Consider the following 26,399-nt stretch of genomic DNA (forward strand, 5'->3'; position numbering starts at 1 on the left):
TGCATTCTATGTAGGCATGACAACCAACGAGCTGTCTGTCTGCATGAATGGCCACCGACAACTGTTGCCAACAAACAAGTGGACCACCCTGTTGCTTAACACACTGCCAAGCATGATATCCTTAATTTCAATGACTGCTTCACAGCCTGTGCCGTATGGACCCTTCCCACCAACACCAGTTTTACTGAACTGCGTGGATGGGAACTTTCCCTGTGATGCGTCCTATGTTCCTGTAACACTCCTGGCCTCAACCTTTGTTAGTGACTGTCCTCACCCATCCAGCCCCTTCTCTTTACCCATTCCAGCACCACACAGCTGTCAAACCACCACCACACCCAGTCTTTTTATTACTCCTTTTCTGCCACTACCCCCCCCCACCCATGTCCTCCATCTAACTGGCAGCACTTCACTCTCCATCACCCCCCCCCCCCATCATACTACCTCTCCCCCTCCCTGCCCCAGCCTCCTCTTTACCCCCACCCAATCGCCACTCCCATCACGCGTCAGTGCTGCTGCTAGCAGTGTGGTTTCAGTTGCCTGGGACTCCATTCGTGTGTGAGTTGCGTTTGCATGAATGTGTGTGTGTGTGTGTGGAAGGGGGGGGGGGGGGCACGCGCGCGCCTGCACCTGCATACGTACGCGTGTATGTGTGTTTATTGTTGAAGAAGGCCTTAATGGCCGAAAGCTATAATTGAGTCTTTTTGTTGTACCTATCCGTGACTCAGCATCTCTGCAATAGGTGAGTGGCAACTTTCCTTCTCATAATATTGGTACATTCCATCTTCAAGGATACTCAGAAATAGATACATTCCATCTTGGTACATTCCATCTTCAAGGATACTCAGAAATACAAGTCACTTAGGAATGAAATAAATGGGAAATGCAGGGACGCTAAGGCAAAATGACTACATAAAAAAAGTGCACAAATCGAAAATGAAATGACTGTTGGAAGGACTGCAGCAGCATACAGGAAAGGCAAAACAATCTACATTGAAATTAAAAGCAAGAGTAGCAACAATATGACTGCAGTGGGAATTCACTGTTAAATGCAGAGAAGAGAGCAGATGGGTGGAAAGAGTACACTAACAGCCAGTGTGAAGGGGAAGAATTGTCTGAGGACATGATAGAAGAAGAAACAGGTGTCGATATAGAAGAAATACAGTATCCAATATTAGAATCAGAATTTAAAAGAGCTTTGGAAGACGTAATATCAAATAAGTCAGAAGTGTGATATAAACAGTCCATCAGAATTTCTAAAAGCATCTGACTTTTGGAAAAATATCATCTACACAATTCCAAAAATTGCCAGAACCGACAAATGTGACAACTGCCACACAAGCAGCTTAACAGCTTGTGCATCTGAGTTGCTGACAAGACTAATATACAGAATAATGAAAAAGAAAATTTAGGATGTGTGGCTTTAGGGAAGATAAAGCCACCAGAGATGCAGTTCTGATGTTGCGGTTGATAACATAAGCAATACTAAAGAAAAACTGAGACACTTTCATAGAATCTATCACCTAGAAAAAGCGTTAGAAAATGTCAAATAGTGCAAGATGTTTGAAATTCCGAGAAAAATAGGTGTAAGCTCTAGGGAAAGATGGGTAATACACAGTATGTTCAAAAGTCAAGAGGAAACATTAAGAGTGAAGACCAAGAATGAAGTGCTTGGATTAGAAAGGGTGTATGGCACTGATGTAGCCTTTTGTCCCTACTGTTCAGTTTATACATCAAAGAAGCAATGACAGAAATAAAAGAAAGGTTCAAGAGCAGAACTAAAATTTAAGGTGAAAGGATATCAATGATAAGATCTGCTGATGACACTGCTGACCTCAGTGAAAGTAAAGAAGAATTACAGGGTCTGCTGAATGGAATGAACAGTCTAATGAGTACAGAATATGGATTGAAAGCAAATCGAAGGAAGACTAAAGTAATGAGAAGTAGCAGAAATGAGAACAGCGAGAAGCTTAAAATCAGGATTGATGGTCACAAAGCAGGTGAAGTTAAGGAATTCTGCTACTTAGGCAGCAAAATAACCAATGAAGGATGGCGCAAGGAGGACCAGCACTGCCAAACAGGCATTCCTTGCCAAGGGAAGTCTACTAGTTTCAAACACAGGCCTTAATTTGAGAAAGGCGTTTCTGAGAATGTATGAGGTTTTGAGCACAGAACTGTTTGTTAGTGAAACATGGACTGTGGAAAAACTGGAACACAAGAAAATTGAAGAATCTGAGATGTGTCACTACAGAAGAACGCTGGAAATTAGGTTGACTGATTAGGTAAGGAATGAGGAGGTTGAAACTTCCTGGAAGATTAAAACTGTATGCCGGACTGAGACTCGAACTAGGGACCTTTGCCTTTTGCGGGCAAGTGCTCTACCATCTGAGCTACACAAGCACGACTCACGACCCGTCCACACATCTTCAATTCTGCCAGTACCTTCGTCTCCTACCTACCAAACTTCACAGAAGCTCTTCTGCGAACCTTGCAGAACTAGCACTCCTGTAGAGTGAAAATCTCATTCTGGAAACATCCCCCAGGCTGTGGCTAAGCCATATCTCCGCAATATCTTTTCTTTCAGGAGTGCTAGTTCTGCAAGGTTCACAGAAGAGCTTCTGTGAAGTTTTGAAGGTAGGAGATGAGGTACTGGCGGAAGTAAAACTGTGAGGACGGGGCATGAGTTGTGCTTGGGCAGCTCAGGTGGTAGAGCACTTGCCTGCAAAAGGCAAAGATCCCGAGTTCGAGTCTCAGTCCGGCACATAGTTTTAATCTGCTAGAAAGTTTCATATCAGCACACACTCCACTGCAGAGTGAAAATCTCATTCTGGAATGAAGAGGTTCTCTGCAGAATTGGTGACAAAAGGAATATAGAGAAAACACTGACAACAAAAAGGGAAAGGATGATAATGCATCTGGGAATGACTTCTGTGGTACTAGAAGGAGCTGAAGAGGGTTAAAACTGTACCCAAAGAGATAGATTGGAATACATCCAGTAAATAATGTAGGACGTAGGTTGCAAGTGCTACTCTGAGATGAAAAGGTTGGCACAAGAGAGGAAGTCATGGCAGGTCACGTCAAGGAAGTCCGAAGACTGATGACTATTTAAAACAAAGGGTGTGGGCTCACTTTCCCCAATGAATTTCATATTCAACATTTCCAGGTTCAGGACCTTCCTTACACGTCATTATCTCTTTAAAAGGTATGCTGAGAGTAAAATTCAACAGTAATGAATGAAGCTTCCATTTTTCAATTTTTCTTATCGTAAAGTCAGTAGAACATGTTACTCAAAGTGTGCTGATATTGTTAAGAGTGTGCTAAAAGATATTTTGATGTTCTGGACATTACTTACACATCAGTACATCTTTAAAAGGTATGTTATTAATGTAATTCAACAACAACTGACAAATTTTGCTTCTTTTTTAATTTCTTTGGTGTGGGCATAAAGTAGCCCACCACACACAACCCTTGGTAATGCAAATTACGGAAAATGCCTTGATATTGCTATGGTTAAATGGTACTAGTGTCATTTTTAATGACAATGGTTGTCTTCAGGTTTAACTGTGTTTAGTGCCTTGAGCAGCAACTGCAGTCCAAGTGTTTTCCCATCTCTTGTGTATGGTTTCTGTAAGCATACTTTCAAACATCATTTCCTCAGCTACTTTGCAAATTTCATACATGACATCCTGACTTCTCATACAATTTAGCTGGGCTATTTTTAAACATATTGTCTGTCCTGTTTTCAATGATTGCATTATGAACCCTTGATCAAGATGACTCATGAGTTTAAGATGCACTGGCATATCTCTTGTTGAGCTTCATATTTCATTTTGCTTCCTTTACCAGTACTTGGTTGTGCTGGGACTGTGCTTTGTGGTGTTTCTCAGTTTTACTAACTGTGTTTGCTGCTTCTTTTTACTGAATTTTGGTACCTTTTTGGTGGAGTGTTGTTGTACCTTCTTTTGAATGCAACATACTCCACCAGTTTTTGTAAATGTATACAGATTAGTCTTTTCATGGCCCAGTCCTCAATGAGTCTTCTCCATCTGAGTACCTACACTCATGTAACATTTATTTTCTGCCAGTAATTCCGTGCCCTCTCGCATCTCATTTTCCCATGGATGGAGATTTCTTTCACTTGCACATTCAGCAAGTGATCTTTTGCTCTCATAGAGCTCTGTCATCAGGTATTATCACCCTTTACCCATAATCAATACAGAGGGAAAAACTGTTAAGAAGCATCTGATGCGTTGAACAGTCATTTCAACTTCCATTACACAACCTTTTGCTTCTAAAACATGGTATACAGGTTAAGCTATATCTACTCATTTTCTCCACAGTGAACAAAATTGATTTCTATCTTTGTGCAGTTCGTTGCCATATGATTATAATCCTGACATTTACTGCAATGAGTTACTACTATATAATCCTTCACAGCTGTTTTTTAAACAGACCTCAAAACCAGCATATGGGATCTGTTTAAACAATTCTGCAACATTTGTAATTTCATGCCAATGGTGTGTTGGAGCAAAATGTGTTTGGCATCCCTGCACACGCCTGTGTTTAATGTTTAACTGCCAGATGTCTCATTGTTGTACGTCTGTTATTATTGTTCAGGGCAGTATCGAGTAGAATGCTGTGTTGCACAGTTCCCAAATTTCGAGATGGCAGAGTTAGAGGAGCAACAATTAGCATTAAATTTTGGTGAAACTCAAGGAAACCTTTATAGAGACATAACAAATTATGCAGCAAGCCTACGGTGATAAGTGCTTAAACTGTACTTGGTGTTACAAATGGTTCACACAGGTTTAAACATGAGCAACCAAAGTTAAAGATGACCTCGGTTCAGGATGCCCTTCAACCTCTACCAACAACACTGATACCAGGAACGTCAACAAAATCGTACGTGCCTATTGAAGACAGATTGTACAAAAAAACTGCAGAAGAATGAAACATTTCAGCTGGATCATGTCATGAAGTCCTGACACAGCAATTTGGAACACATCATGTTGCCATGAATTTCACTCCATACCTCACGATTCAAGACCAGAAAGACCTTTGCCTCACAATCTGTGAAGAGCTTTCAGATCACAAATGAGAACAAGATGTTCCTTAAGAGACTTTTTATTTCCAAAGTTGAAAACCCCACTGGAAGGACAAAGATCTGAAATGACAGATGAGATCAAAGAAAATTCACAGACAGCACTTCACGCAATCCAGCAAGGTGCGTACCAGGACTGCTTCTGGAAGTGGAAACGGCATAGGGAGCAGTTTATCAATAGTGGAGGAGAGTATTTGGAAGGAGACCACGCAAAATGAGTAAAAAGGTAAATGCAGAAAAATTCTGTGGACAAAGTTTCGGAATTTTTTGAACACACCTCGTATACCTGCTTATTGCTTTTATCATACCAGATCCTACCTCCACGATGTGATAGACTGATTTCCTTTCTTTTCTTCAAGTTTAAATTTTGGAATTAGGCCCGAATATACTATTTGCATTGTCAGCGAAGAAAACAAGAGTGGACCTCATATTAATACCTGTGGTGAACCTGTAACAGAGGGTAAACATGGACAAGAAAAAAAAATCCACGTTTTCCCAGATTTCCCGGTTAAAAGATACACTTTTCTCCCAGATGAAAATACGCTTTTTCTGTGTTAAGTGACAGTATACTTTCCCTCGGGATGGTAAAACTTATCAATCCTTTGAATGGTTAAGGTTTTGTACACCGGCATAGAACCTCCTGCCACTTTAGGAAACGAACCCCAGGAAAAAAATGTGTTTTGGAACGATCTTTGATGGACAGCAATATGTATGCTGCACATTTTCGTATTAAGAATGTATATAGTTGAATTCCATCAAACACAGAACATTAGTTTCCAAAGTATTGAAATCGAGATCACGATGCACTTTTGTAAGCCAACCATAGCTCAAGTCACGTGATCTCGCCAGCCGACGATAGCAACTGTTCATCGCTTTTACATGGGGCTCTCAAACCCGAATTTCATAAACTGATCTCCCAGTACTGCTCTTGGGTGGTCATGTGAACATTTCAAAATCTATTCTGGAAATCCACTTCTGCTTGCCAGTTTTCCAATTCCAGAATCGATTTTCGCTTCCATATAAATGCAACCAGTTTTGAAACGTGCTTGGACTGTCAGGTTCCATCTTATTTTTAAAAGTTTTCTGGTAATATGGATGGAATGCCTTTTTGTACAATGAACAATAAGTAGAAATGTTAGACTAACTACTTACAACTCATCTAACTGAAGACAACTAGCGAGAGTGCTGACTGTAACAGCTGTTTCCCAAGGCACAGTAGTTAACTGTGCTAGCAAATCCACTTCAGACCTTAACGTGCAAACATGACAGCAAAAAACGGTTTCCAAAGTTTGGTTTTTGTCTTTCAGAAGATGTGTCGCATGTAAACATAGTGATTCAGAGCATAGGACACGTGATGTAGTCAGCCTATAGCAACATCACTGTTAAGTAGTGCGAACACACAAATAGGGAAAGTTAATGGTTTAAATTAATGTACATAGTGTAGCTACAAGAAAAGCTAAGCTTTAACATATAACATTTGTCTTTTTTGTGTGTGTTACACTTCGATAACATCACACAAATGTGCCAGTAAATTTAAAGTAATGACGTAAATGTCTGGTCTTAAATTTTTCTAGTGGCTGGCCCTCAAAGAGTTAAGCATTAAATGAAAATCAAATGCTCTGTGATTTAAGAAATTCAAAGCACTTTCCCACATGTAATATAACTCATATAGCGTATAATAAAATGTACTTTTCAAATGACCAATTGCAATATTTTCCAGCAGACAGTTAGAATTCATTTCAACAGTTGTCAGAGAGTGCCAGAAAACAGTGTTACTGTCCTTCACAACTACAATGAGGTAGGTAGCCCATATGTTCATATGTATATAGCATTAAGAAATCTTACATTACATCTTAAATGAAACAGGACATCAGAGGACACTCCAAGGGCATTGGAATTTCATAAACCATACTAAAATGCATAATTCGGCTTAAAGAGCACATTCGTATGTCCAGGTTGACAAAGAAGTAGGCCCCAAGTTGATACAAAACTTTTCAGTGTGGTTTTCAGAATGCAAATTTTCGTGGAGTACCAGTACTGTATTATCTCATGTTTAGTTTTTTATTATGGCATAATGCCATGCGTCCCAAAAGATAACAATGTAAACAGTTGACACTAGCCAATAGTGTTTCAAATAAATTGGCTGTCTCTGTGAAAAAGATTAATTAAAGTGGTTTTTTTTTTTTTTTAGCAAATCGACAAAAATAGCTTCATTGTTCTGCAAGGCAATAAATGCCCGACTGCCAAAAAACATGGAAATAAAATAAAATCAGAAAACAAACTAATAACATATTTTAGCCTTCCAAAACTATGTGAATATTTTAATTGACTTTATAGCTGCCGGCCACAGAAATCCATTTTGTATTTGAGAGCTGTAAACTAAGAGGAAACAGCAAAATCACTACATGTAAACACGGTTCACATGGAAACAGCCCCTCATACCACTACAACCCAGACTGCTCTGCATATGTGCAAATCTGGCAGCTTGGGTACACACAAAAATGTTTCTGTGTAGCATCTCGCTGCTTGTTGCTATGCCGAGACAGCTAGAGTTTAGTTACCTAGGATACAGCTCACAGCCACACTTGAAGTAGCCAGAAGTGGGAGAAGATGGTGCTTATATGAGACTCAACTGCACATGTGCAGAAGCCCGCTGGCAACTGCTCAAACGAACCTATTATAATGTTAACCATTGTGACGTCACGCTCATTGGAAGCAGTTTGTTGTTATGAAGTATTGCATAGTCTTCGTCCTCAAGCCTTCGACACAGTTTGCTGTTGGCAGACACTTGTATGTGTGCTGTGTTTTGTTGCTGTAAATAGCGCATGTCCTTCGCCATTTAAGTTTTATTTATTTTTTTCCTCGTTTATGTTTTATTGCTGCAGTATTATATTGCAGTAATGATCTAAAGTAAAATTCTTTGTTAGAATATCAGCCCTTACCAGTAAAAATTTAGCTGAAAACTAAAACAACAAAAAATTCCCAGTATTTTAAAAAATTCCCGGGTTTTTCCTGGTTTTCTCCCAGATGCAAAAATTTCCAGTTTTTTCCCAGATTTCCCAGCTGTCCCGGTGCGTATACACCCTCTGTAGTGATTATTCCTCATTTTGAAGATGCTACTCCACTGTGGGCACTCCCCAAATTTCTTCATGCTGCACTCTGCGTCCTTTTAGTTAGATATGTGAAAAACCAGTTATCAGCTATAGCTCTGATACTATAACATTTGAGCTTCTAAAAAAGATCAATCATGTTAATCACACTGTTTTTTAATGAAAAGATTATGGGAAAAACAAAGCAAATTTTTGTACGAGTCCATGAAGCTTGATCACTGTTTATCACTTAGCACTATCCCTATCATGCACTTACAACCACGAATGCACAACCTGTCACAGACAAGTACACAGCAAAGAAAAACTAAAAAAAATCAAGAAAGGAGAAATGATATTGACTTTAATAAAAAAGCCAAAATCACTTTTTATGCACACAATTGGTTAGGTACAAATTTATATCTAGCAGCGAAATGTTACTTCCATAATAGTTTTAACATGATAGCATTCACATGTCAGATCTAGGTGTAACAGTATGTATCTTACATTAATAACATTAAATTAACATCACTATGTAATTTGTTTGTGCGTCTTGTACTGCAAGTATCAAAACAAAAAGTTATTACTTTACTATATAAGCAGAAGCTGCAAAACTGCGATGACAAGAAATAATGCAATGCCAATACAGGTTGTTGTTGTTGTGGTCTTCAGTCCTGAGACTGGTTTGATGAAGCTCTCCATGCTACTCTATCCTGTGCAAGCTTTTTCATCTCCCAGTACCTACTGCAACCTACATCCTTCTGAATCTGCTTAGTGTATTCATCTCTTGGTCTCCCTCTACGATTTTTACCCTCCACGCTGCCCTCCAATACTAAATTGGTGATCCCTTGATGCCTCAGAACATGTCCTACCAACCGATCCCTTCTTCTGGTCAAGTTGTGCCACAAACTTCTCTTCTCCCCAATCCTATTCAATACCTCCTCATTAGTTATGTGATCTACCCATCTAATCTTCAGCATTCTTCTGTAGCACCACATTTCGAAAGCTTCTATTCTCTTCTTGTCCAAACTATTTATCGTCCATGTTTCACTTCCATACATGGCTACACTCCATACGAATACGTTCAGAAATGACTTCCTGACACTTAAATCAATACTGGATGTTAACAAATTTCTCTTCTTCAGAAACGCTTTCCTTGCCATTGCCAGCCTACATTTTATATCCTCTCTACTTCGACCATCATCAGTTATTTTGCTACCCAAATAGCAAAACTCCTTTACTACTTTAAGTGCCTCATTTCCTAATCTAATTCCCTCAGCATCACCCGACTTAATTAGGCTACATTCCATTATCCTTGTTTTGCTTTTGTTGATGTTCATCTTATATCCTCCTTTCAGGACACTGTCCATTCCATTCAACTGCTCTTCCAAGTACTTTGCTGTCTCGGACAGAATTACAATGTCATCGGCGAACCTCAAAGTTTTTATTTCTTCTCCATGAATTTTAATACCTACTCCGAATTTTTCTTTTGTTTCCTTTACTGCTTGCTCAATATACAGATTGAACAACATCGGGGAGAGGCTACAACCCTGTCTTACTCCCTTCCCAACCACTGCTTCCCTTTCATGTCCCTCGACTCTTATAACTGCCATCTGGTTTCTGTACAAATTGTAAATAGCCTTTCGCTCCCTGTATTTTACCCCTGCCACCTTTAGAATTTGAAAGAGAGTATTCCAGTCAACATTGTCAAAAGCTTTCTCTAAGTCCACAAATGCTAGAAACATAGGTTTGCCTTTCCCTAATCTTTCTTCTAAGATAAGTCGTAAGGTCAGTATTGCCTCACGTGTTCCAGTGTTTCTACGGAATCCAAAATGATCTTCCCCGAGGTTGGCTTCTACTAGTTTTTCCATTCGTCTGTAAAGAATTCGTGTTAGTATTTTGCAGCTGTGACTTATTAAGCTGATAGTTTGGTAATTTTCACATCTGTCAACACCTGCTTTCTTTGGGATTGGAATTATTATATTCTTCTTGAAGTCTGAGGGTATTTCGCCTGTCTCATACATCTTCCTCACCAGATGGTAGAGTTTTGTCAGGACTGGCTCTCCCACGGCCATCAGTAGTTCCAATGGAATATTGTCTACTCCGGGGGCTTTGTTTCGACTCAGGTCTTTCAGTGCTCTGTCAAACTCTTCACGCAGTATCATATCTCCCATTTCATCTTCATCTACATCCTCTTCCATTTCCATAATATTGTCCTCAAGTACATCGCCCTTGTATAGACCCTCTATATACTCCTTCCACCTTTCTGCTTTCCCTTCTTTGCTCAGAACTGGGTTTCCATCTGAGCTCTTGATATTCATACAAGTCGTTCTCTTATCTCCAAAGGTCTCTTTAATTTTCCTGTAGGCGGTATCTATCTTACGCCTAGTGAGATAGGCCTCTACATCCTTACATTTGTCCTCTAGCCATCCCTGCTTAGCCATTTTGCACTTCCTGTCGATCTCATTTTTGAGACGTTTGTATTCCTTTTTGCCTGTTTCACTTACTGCATTTTTATACTTTCTCCTTTCATCAATTAAATTCAATATTTCTTCTGTTACCCAAGGATTTCTACTAGCCCTCGTCTTTTTACCTACTTGATCCTCTGCTGCCTTCACTACTTCATCCCTCAAAGCTACCCATTCTTCTTCTACTGTATTTATTTCCCCCATTCCTGTCAATTGCTCCCTTATGCTCTCCCTGAATCTCTGTACAACCTCTGGTTCTTTCAGTTTATCCAGGTCCCATCTCCTTAAATTCCCACCTTTTTGCAGTTTCTTCAGTTTTAATCTACAGGTCATAACCAATAGATTGTGGTCAGAGTCCACATCTGCCCCTGGAAATGTCTTACAATTTAAAACCTGGTTCCTAAATCTCTGTCTTACCATTATATAATCTATCTGATACCTTTTAGTATTTCCAGGGTTCTTCCATGTATACAACCTTCTTTCATGATTCTTAAACCAAGTGTTAGTTATGATTATGTTGTGCTCTGTGCAAAATTCTACCAGGCGGCTTCCTCTTTCATTTCTGTCCCCCAATCCATATTCACCTACTATGTTTCCTTCTCTCCCTTTTCCTACACTCAAATTCCAGTCACCCATGACTATTAAATTTTCGTCTCCCTTCACAATCTGAATAATTTCTTTTATTTCATCATACATTTCTTCAATTTCTTCGTCATCTGCAGAGCTAGTTGGCATATAAACTTGTACTACTGTAGTAGGTGTGGGCTTCGTATCTATCTTGGCCACAATAATGCGTTCACTATGCTGTTTGTAGTAGCTTACCCACATTCCTATTTTCCTATTCATTATTAAACCTACTCCTGCATTACCCCTATTTGATTTTGTGTTTATAACCCTGTAGTCACCTGACCAGAAGTCTTGTTCCTCCTGCCACCGAACTTCACTAATTCCCACAATATCTAACTTCAACCTATCCATTTCCCTTTTTAAATTTTCTAACCTACCTGCCCGATTAAGGGATCTGACATTCCACGCTCCGATCCGTAGAACGCCAGTTTTCTTTCTCCTGATAATGACATCCTCTTGAGTAGTCCCCGCCCGGAGATCCGAATGGGGGACTATTTTACCTCCGGAATATTTTACCCAAGAGGACGCCACCATCACTTAACCATACAGTAAAGCTGCATGCCCTCGGGAAAAATTACGGCTGTAGTTTCCCCTTGCTTTCAGCCGTTCGCAGTACCGGCAAGGCAAGGCCGTTTCAGTTATTGTTACAAGGCCAGATCAGTCAATCATCCAGACTGTTGCCCTTGCAACTACTGAAAAGGCTGCTGCCCCTCTTCAGGAACCACACGTTTGTCTGGCCTCTCAACAGATACCCCTCCGTTGTGGTTGCACCTACGGTACGGCTATCTGTATCGCTGAGGCACGCAAGCCTCCCCACCAACGGCAAGGTCCATGGTTCATGGGGGGGGGGGGGGGGGGGGGGGGTGGTTATAAATCAATAAAACTAATTATCACAACATGTAATTTACTGCCATGATTTCATTCAATTTTAAACACTTGGTGGCTTAGTTATTAAAACCCCTACTGTTTAAGTGATTTACATCTTCCTAATCAATGAAGTGAAAATCTATCAGTTAACTTACAAATAGAATTACAAAGACTACAGATCTGTAGTTAGTAAAAAATAATAAAGATCATTTTTGATTAAATGAATTTGTTACAAACTTGACTCTGTGCTTGAATATCTGTCCAACAAGTAGTTGCATTAGTCCAACAGCTTCCAGCAAATTTTCAGAGATCTCACTCAAAGATGAAATAAGTGATTCTTGCCACGAAACTTCCCTTTCAACAGTGAAATCTCTCTCAGTGCTAAGTTGTTTGTTTAAATTATTTCTCTGTTTCTCTACATTACAACACATTTCTGTAAGTTCTGAAGCTATTGATAACCCTGTAAAGAAAAATGAATTTTATCGCATCAACTTTATTTTGGATAACTGGGAGATTCAAAATGCACCAGTATTCATACTTTTGTTTCCGATGTCTACACACAGTGGTAAGCATTTAATCACCCAAATATGAAAGTTCTAACTGCAAACAAAAAGCTATCATAGTTAAAATTGACTGCGGCAAAGAAAACAAAACCACACATTTTCACAGCAGAGCATGGCATTTTATTTCTCACAGTTGCTTTTAACAGATAACCTGCATGTCATTGTTTAAAAAAGTATTATGGCCTATGGTCACTGAAATGTTCATAAGAGCACATGTAAAAATTTGAAATAAATTGGTCACATATTTTCTGAAAGCTTTAGTAACAAGCTTTCCCCTTTCTCAATTAAATATGATGTATATTTACATATTATATACATTTAAAAATATATAGCCTGTGTCCATCTGAATGGTCATTACAGTACCAGCAAAAATTTGAATTTGATAACATTAAAATGCGACTTGTCTTTATATAGCAGTGCAGATATATATGAAACATATCACACATCAACAAAGCTACCTGTGGACTCACCTGCCAAAGTGCTAACATATCTGAAGCCTCGTATTTTACTTCCTGAAAGCTTGCACAAGAAATGGCAAAGACTGCTCATTAGAAACCCATCGTACAGAATAGAATGCTCACACTTTTTTATCAACATTTGCATCAAGTGGCACAGCTTTGTTGAAGTTTTCTTGTTGTTTAATATTGGGAAACCTTCATGACCAGCCTGAAAAATGATATTTAATACAAAATTAATTCAAATTCTGGCCATACAGATTATGAAGCTGTGACGTAACTAAAATTCAGCTGTTGAAATGGTAGCTGCCCACAAAACATTTAATTTAATGCAAACCAAAAAACACAGTTTTTATTAATTAACTTTGCATTTTTCTAATAGAATAATAATACTGTCAGCTAGATGAAAAGTTTTGTATATACAGTTTAAGAATTCACTCATCAATAGGAAATGTGGTATATCATTGTGATTTATTAAAGCATGCTTTTACTGTTTCAAGTCACTGTCTTAAGCCATGTCCACACCAACTGCGCCACACAAAAGGGATTGAGTACAGCATGGAGCATCCGGTGTGAATGTCAAACAAAGGGCAACTAAAGTAAGTAGAAAGGTGTATATATTCAGTAAAACAGATAAAGAAGCAATAGGAAATAGAAACTTTTAGCACAGGACAGGAGCATGAACAGTAACTACAGCTCAAGTTTAACACAATAGTCGACCAGGACGGATATGTACCTAGTAGACCAATTCATTATAGGAGGGGCTCACCTTAGGATACTGTCATTATAAAGAAACCTCTAAAGCAACAGAGACTACTGGATAACAGGTGTCAAACAAACCATAGAGCTACTGATAGAGAGATGCTGAATGAAACACATTCAGCTGTCAAGAGAGCAATGCATGAAGTCTTCAATGACTACAATAGCAGAGTACTGCCAAACGATCTTTCACAAAACCCAAAGAAATTCTGGTCATTTGTAAAGGCTGTTAGTGGTACCGAAGTTTGCATCCAGTCACTTGTGGATGAGACGGAAACTGAAACCTGGGGGAGCAAAGTGAAAGCAGAAATGCTTAACTCTGTTTTCAAATGTTCCTTTATGAAGGAAAATTCAGGAGTATTGTCCCAATTTAATTCTCAACCACTGAAAAGATGAGTGAAATAGATATTCATGTCAGTGGCATTGATAAACAGCTGAAATCATTAAAATTCAACAAAGACAGAGGGCCTGACGGGATCTTTATCAGATTCTATACTGAATTTGTGGCTGAGTTAGGCCCTCTTTTAACTATAATCTATTTTACTTCCCTCAAACAACACACCATGCTCAATAGTTGGAAGAAAGCAGATGAGACTCCCATGTACAAGAATGGTAGCAGAAGTGACCCACCTAACTATCATCCAGTATCTTCAAAATCAATTTGTTAGAGAATCTTAAAACATTTTCTGAGCTAAAAAATAATGAGGTACCTTGAACAGAATGATCCCCTCAATGTCAATCAGCATGGATTCCGAAAAACATCAATCATGTGAAATCCAATCAGCACTTCTCTCACAAGAGGTACTGAAAGCCTTGAATCAAAGCATTCATGCAGATACAGTATTCCCAATTTCCAAAAGCATTTGATTTCAGCACAACAGCTACGTTTGTTATAAAAAGTACAACTGTATGGAGTATCAAGCTAAGTTTGTGATTGGACTGAGGATCTTCTGGTAGGAAGGACACAGCAAGTTGCCTTGGATGCAGAGTCATTGACAAAAGTGGAATTAGCTTTGGGTGTGTCCCAGAAAAGTGTGTAGGAACCCATGCTATTCATCTTATACATTAACGACCTTGTGGACAATATTAATAGTAACCTCTGACTTTTTGCAGAAGACCCAGTTATCAGTAATGAAATACTGACTGAAACAAGCAACATAAATATTCAGTGGCATCTTGATAAGATTTCGATGCAGTGCGAAGACAGGCCACTTGCTTCAAATATTTATAAGTGTAAAATTGTGCACTTTACAAGACAAAAGAATGTAGTATCCTACGACAACAATATTAATAAGTCACAGTTGGAGTCAGTCAATTCGAATAAATAGGTAGGTATAACATTTTGTAGGGATTTGAAAAGTGTGAAAGATCTTAAGTTCGTTTAGCTATGAAGTATGTGTCATTTGATAAGTATAAGAACACAGTGTGAGGCAAAGACACGATACAAACACCCCCGCGCCAAAAAGAGAGATGAACATGTATCCATATTCCAATGTTTCCTTGAGCTGATATCAAATTTCTTCCTCTTCAACTATCTGTCTTTGGGTGTCCGTGATTTTGGATGAATGTATTGCGTATAGGTCAGACAACAACATAAATATTTGTATCAAAGTTTTTAAAATATATCTTGTGGAAATGGAGGCAGTTTCCTTCATTTCTAAATTGCTCATCCTGAAAATGATACCTCAACAATTTGTAGCCTGCAATCTTCAGATATAATGGTGACATTATTTATGATTGTATTATACTGCATTCTTTATCATGGACATGGATGGTGCATCCCTTTATTCAAGAAAGAAGAGGTAAATGTCACTCTGTTTAAAGGAGAATTACTATATCAATCAATTATATTGTTAAACAGGTCATCTTAGCGAAAGACTGTGGAGGTGTGAACTTATACACATGTGAATTGCTACTGGTGAAAGTATGTGCCAGCAACACACCTCGAAACAATAAACATTATTCACACCTTCTTACGGCGCCAGTGCTTAAATACCACTAGAACTGGTGACCCTAGAAATGACTGTGCCAGTTATAGATAACTGATGTAAATATATAAGAATTTCCACTGTATTAATTATCTTTTGTTTTCTTTGTTGTATGAATATTGCCAAGAGAAAGAGAGGAAGGATTGTAAAAGAAGGATATCGATGGATGGAGAATAAAAGTTGCATGGAAACCACCACTAAAAAATTTTGAGACACGTCAAGATAACATCTCAATAGTATCTAACAGTAGTAGTACCTCTCACCTCCCATTCTAAAAACTGGAACATTTTAAATTGTAGTAAAATGGCATATTTATTAAAAATCATTTTTTGGCTGATAATTTTGAATAAATGTAAGTGTGACAACAACGAACTGCAACACATCACAGTATAATTTAGAAAATATTCTCAGCTTAATTAAGAAAGGGATATTCATTATGAAAATTTGCAACTGGTGAATTACAAGGCAGGAACAGATGCACTAGACCAAACCATTGTTTCCAATTCAGTAATTAATGATCAAGCACAAAATGTCGCCACAACTAAATCGAAGACAAATGATAGTGAGTGTGAACATGTCGGTGAGTCAGACGGCAACCACAAGTATTATTTAAGCTCAACTACAATTGAGGACAGCAATATTGACAATAATGACATGACTTTACTTATGGTAATGAAAGAAATTCACGAATCTCACCAGGAAGCAATTTTTCATGAGCCTAGTGAAAAGCGCGGTGGCACATATTCTAGAGGACATAAAATTTGCAAATTGGGCGAAACAGACCCGAAAGTAATCAGACACGACTCAATAGGTGTTCAAAATGATACCTCAATGCTGATACAAATTATCCAAGGGATGCTGAAAACTCAAATGATTTTAGGAATGAAGAAACACAAAACTTTAATGAATGAACACAAAACTTTTTTTAATGGTCCAACACAAAAATTTAATAACTTGGCACAAAAAGTCAAAGATTCTTCAAAACAACAAACACAAACATTTAATGATTATAGGAATAATGTTTAAAAAAATAAAAATTTAAAAAAAACCTGAGGTACTTTCGAATGAACAAAGGTAGAAGTTTGATGACCTAAGAAAAAAGTTGTGGACTGACCCATCAAATGATTTAACATGTAAGTTGTCCGAAATGGGAAAAGAATTAAAAAGTGGAGTTATTTACAGATCTGTCTCAGGAAATAGATCAGCCAGGTAAAAAGGTACCAGATGTTAAGAAGGTACAGGAGGAAATGGCAGTTAAGCTGAAAATCGTGAGCAACACACACAGTGAAATGCAGGCAACTCGATCAGAAATTAATGTAAGTGTAAAGGAGATGCAAGATACTATTACCGAGTTGCAAACTATATGTAAAGATTTGCCAGAAGAAGTACAAGAACTGTCTGTAGAATGGAGTAATTTAAAACTTAGCAGTAATTTTGTAAAGAAAACCCAAGAAAGAATTGATAATGACAGAAAGAAATTGAAGGAGAAAGCAGAATCAAGATTACTAGATATGGGTATGACATTAGCACAGACAACTAGTTCTTCAGCTGGAGAGGAAGGAAAGTATAAAATGCAACAGGCACAGCCAAAGTCAATACAGATATACCCGTATGCAGCCGAACAATTCAACTGGAGTAGCAGATGGTACCATCCTGCTTGTCTACTCTTCTAGCTGACAAAGGATTACTCTGGCATAAGCAGTTTCCAATGTTTACTACAGAGGGTAAATGTACAAACCCCGTTATTCATCAGAGCCTTCCATAGCTTATTACCAAGCAACTGTATCAGGACACAGAAAATCAGATTCGTTGTGGGGTACACCCAAGGCGATGCTTTATCATGGGCAACATTCCTAGGGCACATCATATCACCACTAGGTATTTTGCCAGATCTGGGGAAATTGTAAGCAATCGTGATTTTCCCACCACCTCAGAACAAAAAACAACTCAAAGCTTATCTGAGCTTGGTGTCTTTCTTTAGAAAATTTATTCCTGAGCAGATGCTGAACAGCGATGTCCTGTTGAACTTATGGAATGATCAACGTCACACCAACTTTGAAAACATAAAAGAAGCTCTACTCACAGCAAATATATTGCATCACGTAGATTTGTCACGACAGTTTTGTTCAAGCAGTGCTGCTTCTTTGCAGGGTCTGGGAGCATGCCTATTCCCAATAACTGAGACAGCTAAACAACAAACACTGAAGATAATTAGTTTTGCAAGCAGAACTCTTACTGAATGTGAGTGATCATATCCAGTAACTTACCTCTAAGCTCTCTCTACAGTGTGGGCTTTTAAGAGATTCAAAAATTATTTGAGTGGAAACACACAGAAGTCCACTATGACCACCAAGCACTTTATTTTCTCTTGACGTGCAAATTGCTGCACAGAACAATAGCCAGATGGTCTTTCTACTTCCAGGAATTAAATTTTGATGTGGTGTACATCAAAAGTAAATAAAACATAATTGCTGACAAGGCTACCCCAAAGGTTAAATGATTTTTTAGAGCTCACCGTACCAAATTCTAAAATCTGTGTCCTACTTATGCAGGACAAAACACATCAACCCTATTTTGTAACAATGTGCAATACCTTGGAGCAATTGCAAGCACAAGATCCAAGCTGGAGAAAGGCAGGACTCAAATTATATGAAGGAGATGATGACAATAACTTGAAACATTTTATAATGACAAAAATAATTAATAATTGATAGTATAATGTAAATGGACAGATAAAAATCTACTAACCATGTGGCGACAGGGGAACACACACACACACACACACACACACACACACACACACACACACACACACACAAAGGATTTAATTTTTACAAGCTTTCGGAGCCAGTGGCTTCTTCTTCTGGCAGAAGAGATGAATGGAAAGGAAGAGGGGTGAAGGGAAAGGACTGGAGAGGTTTAGCAAAAAGGGTACAGTTTATAACAGTCACCCAGAACCCCGGGTCAGGGGAGACTTATCGGACAGGGGTCTGCACCAGACGAGGATTGAAAACGTGAGAGATTAAAGGCGGAAGACAGGGTAATATGCAATACAGAGATAACTACTAAAACATTGTGCATGAGTTAGTGAAAAGCTAAGTGCATTGTATGTAACTCTTGTGATCTGTAGTTAATAGAATATTACTGTTATTGCCTAGATAAATTTTGTAAAAATATTGTAAACAACCATGTGCGAGAAGTGTTTGAACTGCCATAGGAAAGTCAGTTCTGGGGTTCTGTGCGCCTGTTGTGGCAGATGGTTACATTGGGGTAAATGTAGTGGCATGGGAGCATGGGAATCGGGCAAGTAAATGGGTCTCTTCCACGGTATCGCAGATTATGTTCAAGGGATAGGAAAATAGCAGTTTACGAGGGGAAGATTAGAGCCCTTCAGGCTGAAATGGATAGTGCTATGGAGAAACTGATAAGGTTAAGGGGGAGAAGGGTGAACACAGATGGGAAGCGGTAGCAAGGAACGGGGGCCACAAAAAGAGAACAGTATCTGACAGTTTCATCATTGGCACAAACAACAGATTTGCCTTGCTACCTCAGTCAACTAAGGAAGAGGCTCAAGTAGATGTAAGTGTAGTCAGCACTCAACAGACTTTCCCTAGGAAACTATTTGTTTCAAAATAAGCAGAAAGTAGGAGGAAAGTTCTGATGTTAGGTAGTAGCCATGGAAGAAGTGTGGACCAGATCTTGCAGGAAAAATTAGGTGACAGGTAACAGGTCACAAGTATTTTCAAGCCCAAAGCATGTCTTAGCCAAGTGATAGAGGATGTAGGATGACTGTGCAAGAGTTTTACAAAGCAGGATCATGTTGTGGTAGTGGGTGGAGTGGGCAACAGTATTGATACGGATCAGGGCTACAATATTGACTGTGACCTGGTAAAAATAACATCTGCAATGAACCATACAAATGTTGGCTTGATTCCTGCTTTCATGCGGTACGATCGGCCCAAACTGAATAGCTCTGTCAGGAGGGTCAATATGGAGGTAGATCAGCTGCTTCCGGCAGCTACATTGTCAGGCATAGGTTTGGTTCCTGTTGATGGTATTGGTAGGTTGGACTTCATGGCCTGCATCTCAATAGGAAAGGGAAGGGTAAGTTGGCTGAGATGATAGCAAACTCTTTAAGGGGGAGGGAGCACTGAAACTCATGGGAGTACCTTTTTTTGGCTAAGGTCAGTGTCCAATCATCCAACATTGATTGAAATTAAGCTTAATGAGAAGCTCAGACAGGCAGGTACTAGAAATGTTAAAATATCACAAGATTCTGTGGATAGTACAGTGAAAAATAATATTGGTATGTCACAAGATTCTCGTAGAAGCACAGTGAAAATTGTTAGTATATTGCATCAGAATATCAGGGGATTAAAAAACAAAAGAAGATGAGCTTCTTGTTTGTTTAGAAATTTAGAAATTGAGAGTGGAGTAGATGTACTATGCCTGTCTGAACACCATAGTGTCACAGGTATGGAAATGGTAAATGTAGGTGGATATAAGTTTTCAGCACATGTAAGTAGAAACACTATGGAGAGAGGAGGAGTTGCCATAAATGTTAAAATATTTCATAGTGTGAAAAATTTGGAAACTAAAAAATTTTGCATAGAGCAATATATACAAGCATGTGAGTGTGAGTTTAAACTAAGTAATGGCACTTTTAGCCGTGTATAGGTCCCCATTGGGAAATTTTCACTATTTTTGAAAAACTTGGATTCTTTGTTGAGCTATCTGTCAGACAGAGGAAAGCAAATCCTTGTTTGTGGGGATTTCAACACAGATTTTCTGAAAGAGTCTGATAGAAAGCTAGACCTTGAAGTATTACTTGGTTCTTTCAATTTGATGTCAGTTACTGATTTTCCTACTCTGGTGGTACTGGAAAGCAGGACACTGATAGGTAATGTTTTCACAGACCCAGATAAATTTAATCAAATAAAAACTTTTCCTGTTAAGAATGGTCTGTTTGATCATGATTCACAGTATATGATATAGTGCCATACAGTACTGCAAAAAAGTCATCCAAAATAGTGCGTTCAATTAATGATTTAATAATTCAAAACTTTAGGGAAAGCTTGCAACAGTTACACTGGGATGAGGTGTACAGGGAACCTGATGCTAATTTATAATTTAACCTATTTCATGATACCTTTGTGAGTACATTCAAAATCAGTTTCCCTAAGAAAACAGTGAAATATGATTGTAAGAAACCATGTAAAAAGCCATGGCTTATTATAGGGATAAAAATAACTTGCAAACAGAAAAGGTAAAGGTATCTTATAGCTAGGAGTAATAATGATCTTAAAACAGTGAAACTTTATAAAAACTAGTGCAATGTATTAAGGAAAGTTATTAAAAAGTCCAGATGTATGTGCATTATGTCCGAGATTAGCACATCTGACAAAAATTTGGAATATTGTTAAAAGGGAAACAGGGCAACCGAGAGCACAGGAAGACTGTATTTCTATCAAACTCAATGAAAAGTTTGGTAACAAGAAGTCAGAAGTAGAAAATATTTTTAATAATCATTTTTTAAGTGTTGCAGAGAAAAATGGGATCCAGCCATTCATTATAAAATACAAGGCAGTATACGGAAGAGGCAATACCTATGCAATTTGATAAAATTGAAATTCAACCCACCTCTCCTACTGAAATTAGGAAAATAATAAATTCACTCAAAAGTAAAAGCTCACATGGAATTGATGGCATTTCCAACAGAGTACTAAAAGCTTGTTCCCAACAAATAAGTAGGATTCTCAGCCACATATGTAGTAGTTCACTGAAACAGGGTGTTTTTCCAAAATAGACTGAAAGACACTATTGTTAAACCATTGCATAAAAAAGGGGATAGGTCTGATGCTAACAACTACTGCCCAGTCTCACTTCTGACAGCTTTATACAGAATTCTTGAAAAAGTAATGTTTTCAAGAGTAGCATCACATATTTGTAAAAATGAAGTACTAATAAAATGTCAATTACGTTTTCAGAAAGGCTTTTCAACGGAAAATGGTATCTATGCTTTCACTGATCAAATATTAAATGAAATGAATAACCGAACATCACCCACTGGGATATTTTATGATCTCTCATACGCTATTGACTGTGTGAATCATGAAATTCTTCTAGATTAGCTTAAGCATTGTGGTATGAGTGGAACACTGCACAAATGGTTTAATTTATATTTCACTGGAAGAATGCAGAAGTTTGAAATTAATAGTACAGATAGTCTGCCAAAATCAGCTCTTTAAATGTGGAGGTATCAAGAATGGTGCCCCACAAAGTTCAGTCTTGTGCCCCTTATTGTTCTTAATACATATTAATGACTTGCCACTATATATTCACGAAGATGCAAAGCTAGTTCTTCTTGCTGATGATACAAGTATAGTAATCACACCCAATAAGCAAGAATCAGCTGAGGAAATTGTAAATAATGTCTTTCAGAAAATTATTATTAAGTGGTTCTCTGCAAATGGACTCTCACAAAATTTTGAGAAAACACAGTTTATACAATTCTGTACAGTAAAGAGAGTAACACCATTGATAAATATAGACTATGAACAGAAGTTTGTTGCTAAGACAGAACATTCAAAATTTCTGGGTGTGTGCGTTGATGAGAAATTGAATTGGAAGAAAAACCATCAATGAACTGCTGAAACGGTTAGGTTTATCTACTTATGCTATTTGGGTTATTGCAAATTTTGGTGATAAGTTTATCAGTAAATTAGCCTACTATGCCAATTTCCATTCACTGCTTTCATATGGCATCATATTTTGGAGCAATTCACCATTTAGAGAGAAATTATTCATCGCACAAAAGCGTGTAATCAGACTAATAGCTGGAGCCCACACACAATCACCTTGCAGACATATTTTCACTTCTGAAATTTGTCAATAATAACCAATCCCAATTCAAAAATAACAACTAAGTGCATAGCTACAACACTAAAAGAAAGGATGGTCTTCACTATTCTGGATTAAATGTCACTTTGGCACAGAAAGAGTTTTATAATGCCGCCACAAAAATCTTTGTCAGACTTTTAATGCTATTTGACAAATGACCAGATAGCCAACCAACATTTAAAAGCAAACTGAAAGAATTTCTGAATGACAACTCCTCCTACTCAATAGATGAATTTTTAGATATGAAGTAGTAACTATAAAAAATTAATTAATTATTTTGTGTAAAGAAAACTTATGTTAAAGTGACATGTTCCACATCATTACAAAATGTCATATTCATGATCTATGGAAGAAGGATTAATGCATGTACGTATGTAACAAGAGGTGGGATTGCAAAAAACAGACAAGATAGAAAATGAAAGACATAGAAAACTAAAGTGGAGAGAAGAAAGGAGTAGTTACTGTGAATAAATGCCAAGACAGAAAGAATTAATGTAAAAGCCAGTTGGGTGGTGAGAACCAAGGACATGTTGTAGTGCTAGTTGCCACCTGCAGTGTTCTGAGAAACTGGTGTCTGGGGGAAGAATCCAGATGGCGCTGCGGTGAAACAGGCACCAAAGTCATGACTGTCATGTTGTACAGCTTGCTCTGCAACAGGATGTTGTGTGTTGCTGCATACACCCTCTGCCTATGCCCATTCATCCTGACTGATAATGCCAATGTAAAAGGCTGAACAGAGTTTACATAACAGCTGGTATATGATGTGTCATTTCATACGTGGCTTTCTCTTTTTTAGTATGTTTTGTCAGTTACAGGGCTGGAATAGTTAGTGGTAGGAGGGTGCATAGGGGAAGTCTTGCAGCGGAGATGGTCACAAGGGTAGGGAGATGGGTGCAGAAGGTGCATAGGGTCTGATAAGGATATTGTGGAGATTGGGAGGACAATGAAAAGCTATTCTAGGTGTGGTGGGCAAAATCTCAGACAGAATGGATTTCATTTCAGGGCATGATTTTAGGAAGTCATGGCCTTGTTGAAGTAGATTCAAGATCAGGATAATACTGGGTGACAAGTGGAGTGCTCTGAATTTGTTTTTTGGAGCGATCAGCATTATCAAGATTGGATGTGATGGCCGGGGAAACCTGCTTTTGAACTAGGTTATTGGGATAATTATGTCCAGTGAAGGCTGGAGTAGGAGTGGTGCTGTATTGGTATAAACAGTATACATCCGAACAGATAACTGTTGTGTCAAATGCCAAGTCTGTATGGGAGGGAACATTTGACATGGAAAGGATGGCAACTGTCAAAATGTAAGTACTGTTGTTTGCTAGTAGGTTTTATGTGGACAGAAGTGTGTAGCTTGCTTTCGGTGAGGATGAGATCAACATCAAAGAAAAAGAAAGTGGCATGGGATTCGCAATAGGACCATGTGAAATTTAACTGGGAGAAGGTATTTAGAGATTCTAGGAATATTAGCAGGTCAGCCTCACCAAGAGTCCATGTGGCAAAGATGTCACCAATGTGTTTAAACCAAACCAGGGGCTGTAGACTTATGGATTCCAGGAAAGCGGATAAGGGGTACTGCCATGGGAACCCAGATGGCTCCTTTCTACGCCGACCTTTTCATGGGTCGCTTGGAGGGGCTTTCCTGGAATCCGTAAGTCTACAGATCCTGCTTTGGCTTAGATAAATTGATGACATCTCTGCTCCACAGACTCATGGTGAGGCTGACCTGTTAAAATTCCTGGAAGCTCTAAATACCTTCTCCCAATTAAATTTCACATGGTCCTAATCCATTCCTTGGTGTCGATCGCATCCTCACTGAAGACCAGCTACACACTTCTGTCCACATCAAACCTACTACTAAACAACAGTATTTATATTCTGACAGTTTCCATCCTTTCCATGTCAAACGTTCCCTCCCATACAGACTTGGCATTCAAGGCAACAGTTATTTGTTTGGATGCAAACTCTTTACAGCAATATGGCTTCACTCTTACTCCAGCCTTCACTCAGCATAATTATCCCAACAGCCCAGTTCAAAAGCAGATTTCCCGGGCCATCACATCCAATCCTGATAATGCTGATCCCTCCAAAAAACAACTTCAGAGCACGCCACTATTATCCTGATCTTGAATGTACTTCAACAAGACCATGACTTCCTAAAATCATGCCCTGAAATGAGATCCATTCTGTCTGAGATTTTGCCCACCACTCCTAGAATAGCTTTTCGTCATCCTCCCAATCTCCACAATAACCTTGCTAGACCCTGTGCTCCTTCTGCACCCATCTCCCTACCCTATAGCTCCTACCCCTGTGATCGTCCCCACTGCCAGACCTGCCCTATGCACCCTCATACCACCAACTGCTCCAGACCTATAACTGACGAAACATGTACTATAAAAGGGAGAGCCACATGTGAAATGACACATCGTATACCAGCCAATACGTAAACACTGTTCAGCCTTTCACATTGGCATTATCAGTCAGGATGAATGGGCATAGGCAGAGGGTGCGTACAGCAACACACAACATCCTGTTGCAGAGCTTGCTGTACACCATGACAGTCATGACCTCTGTTCCTGTTTCACAATATGCGCTATCTGGATTCTTCCTCCAGCCAACAGTTTCTCAGAACTCCATTGGAGGGAACAAGCACTACAACATGTCCTTGGTTCTCACCACCCACCTGGCCTTAATTTACATTAATTCCTACTGTGTCGGCATTCACTCATATTAACTACTCCTTTCTCACTCCATTTTAGTTTTCTACATCTTTCATTTTCTGACTTTTCTATTTTTTGCCACCCACCCTCCCACCTTTGTTACATACGATGCACTTAGCTTTTCACTCTTACTAACTCATGCATGATGTTTTAGTAGTAATCTCTGTATTGCATATTATGCTGTCATCCACCTTTAAGCTCTCAGGTTTTCAAATCTCGTCCGCTGCAGTCCCTAACAGCGAGTCTTTCCTTTTTATCCCATCCAGTGAGTCTCCCCTGACCCGGGGTTCTGAGTGACTTTTCTAAACTGTACACCTTTCCCTAAACCTCCCCAGTCCTTTTTTCTTTCTCCTTCTACTCTTCTGGCAGATGAAGGAGCCACTGGCTCTGAAAGCTTGTAAAAGTTAAATCCTTTTGAGTGTGTGTTTGCTCCCCTGCCGCTGCTTAATTTGCTCCCCTGCCGCTGCCTAAAACATTTTATACTATTTATAAAGGAGCACAGTTTTATCAGCATATACCTAAGAATGGAGGTGTGTATGTCTGCCTGAAAAGTTGGTAGATGAATTCATTCTTTACATCCACAACATATGGCGTATCTAAATGCACTGATAAGACAAATACTTATTAGTACTTCCCCAACATGTGGTGCCAAATTCTCCAAGTAATTTAAAAATGTATTACCTGTCAGAAGACCAATCACTACTCCAATAAATAAAAAGTAATTGAACTGCATCCAGTAGTTCCCACAATACCTTCAGAATTAGTATCACTGGTTGCTGCCAATCCTTATCCAAAAGGAAAAAGGGGTGTTAAGCATACAGCTGCCTTATACACTGTTTTTTCCAAGAATGTTAAGTTGTATGCA

General features: G+C 38.7%; 1 protein-coding gene across 1 annotated transcript in view; it reads right to left on the bottom strand.

Annotated features, from left to right (window-relative positions):
• LOC124802832 (cohesin subunit SA-2-like) overlaps positions 1-13,329 on the bottom strand; it is a 376,821-nt gene extending 363,492 nt beyond the window's left edge. Inside the window, exons 1-2 of the mRNA XM_047263844.1 lie at positions 13,180-13,329; positions 12,384-12,606 (exon numbers count right to left, since the gene is read on the bottom strand). Coding sequence (XP_047119800.1) covers positions 12,384-12,606; positions 13,180-13,312 — 356 coding nt within the window. The 5' untranslated portion in view covers positions 13,313-13,329. The remainder of the gene's footprint in view (positions 1-12,383; positions 12,607-13,179) is intronic.
• Between the last annotated feature and the right edge of the window lie 13,070 nt (positions 13,330-26,399).

This window comes from Schistocerca piceifrons, chromosome 6 (genome assembly GCF_021461385.2).
Source record: "Schistocerca piceifrons isolate TAMUIC-IGC-003096 chromosome 6, iqSchPice1.1, whole genome shotgun sequence".
Lineage (NCBI taxonomy): Eukaryota > Metazoa > Arthropoda > Insecta > Orthoptera > Acrididae > Schistocerca > Schistocerca piceifrons.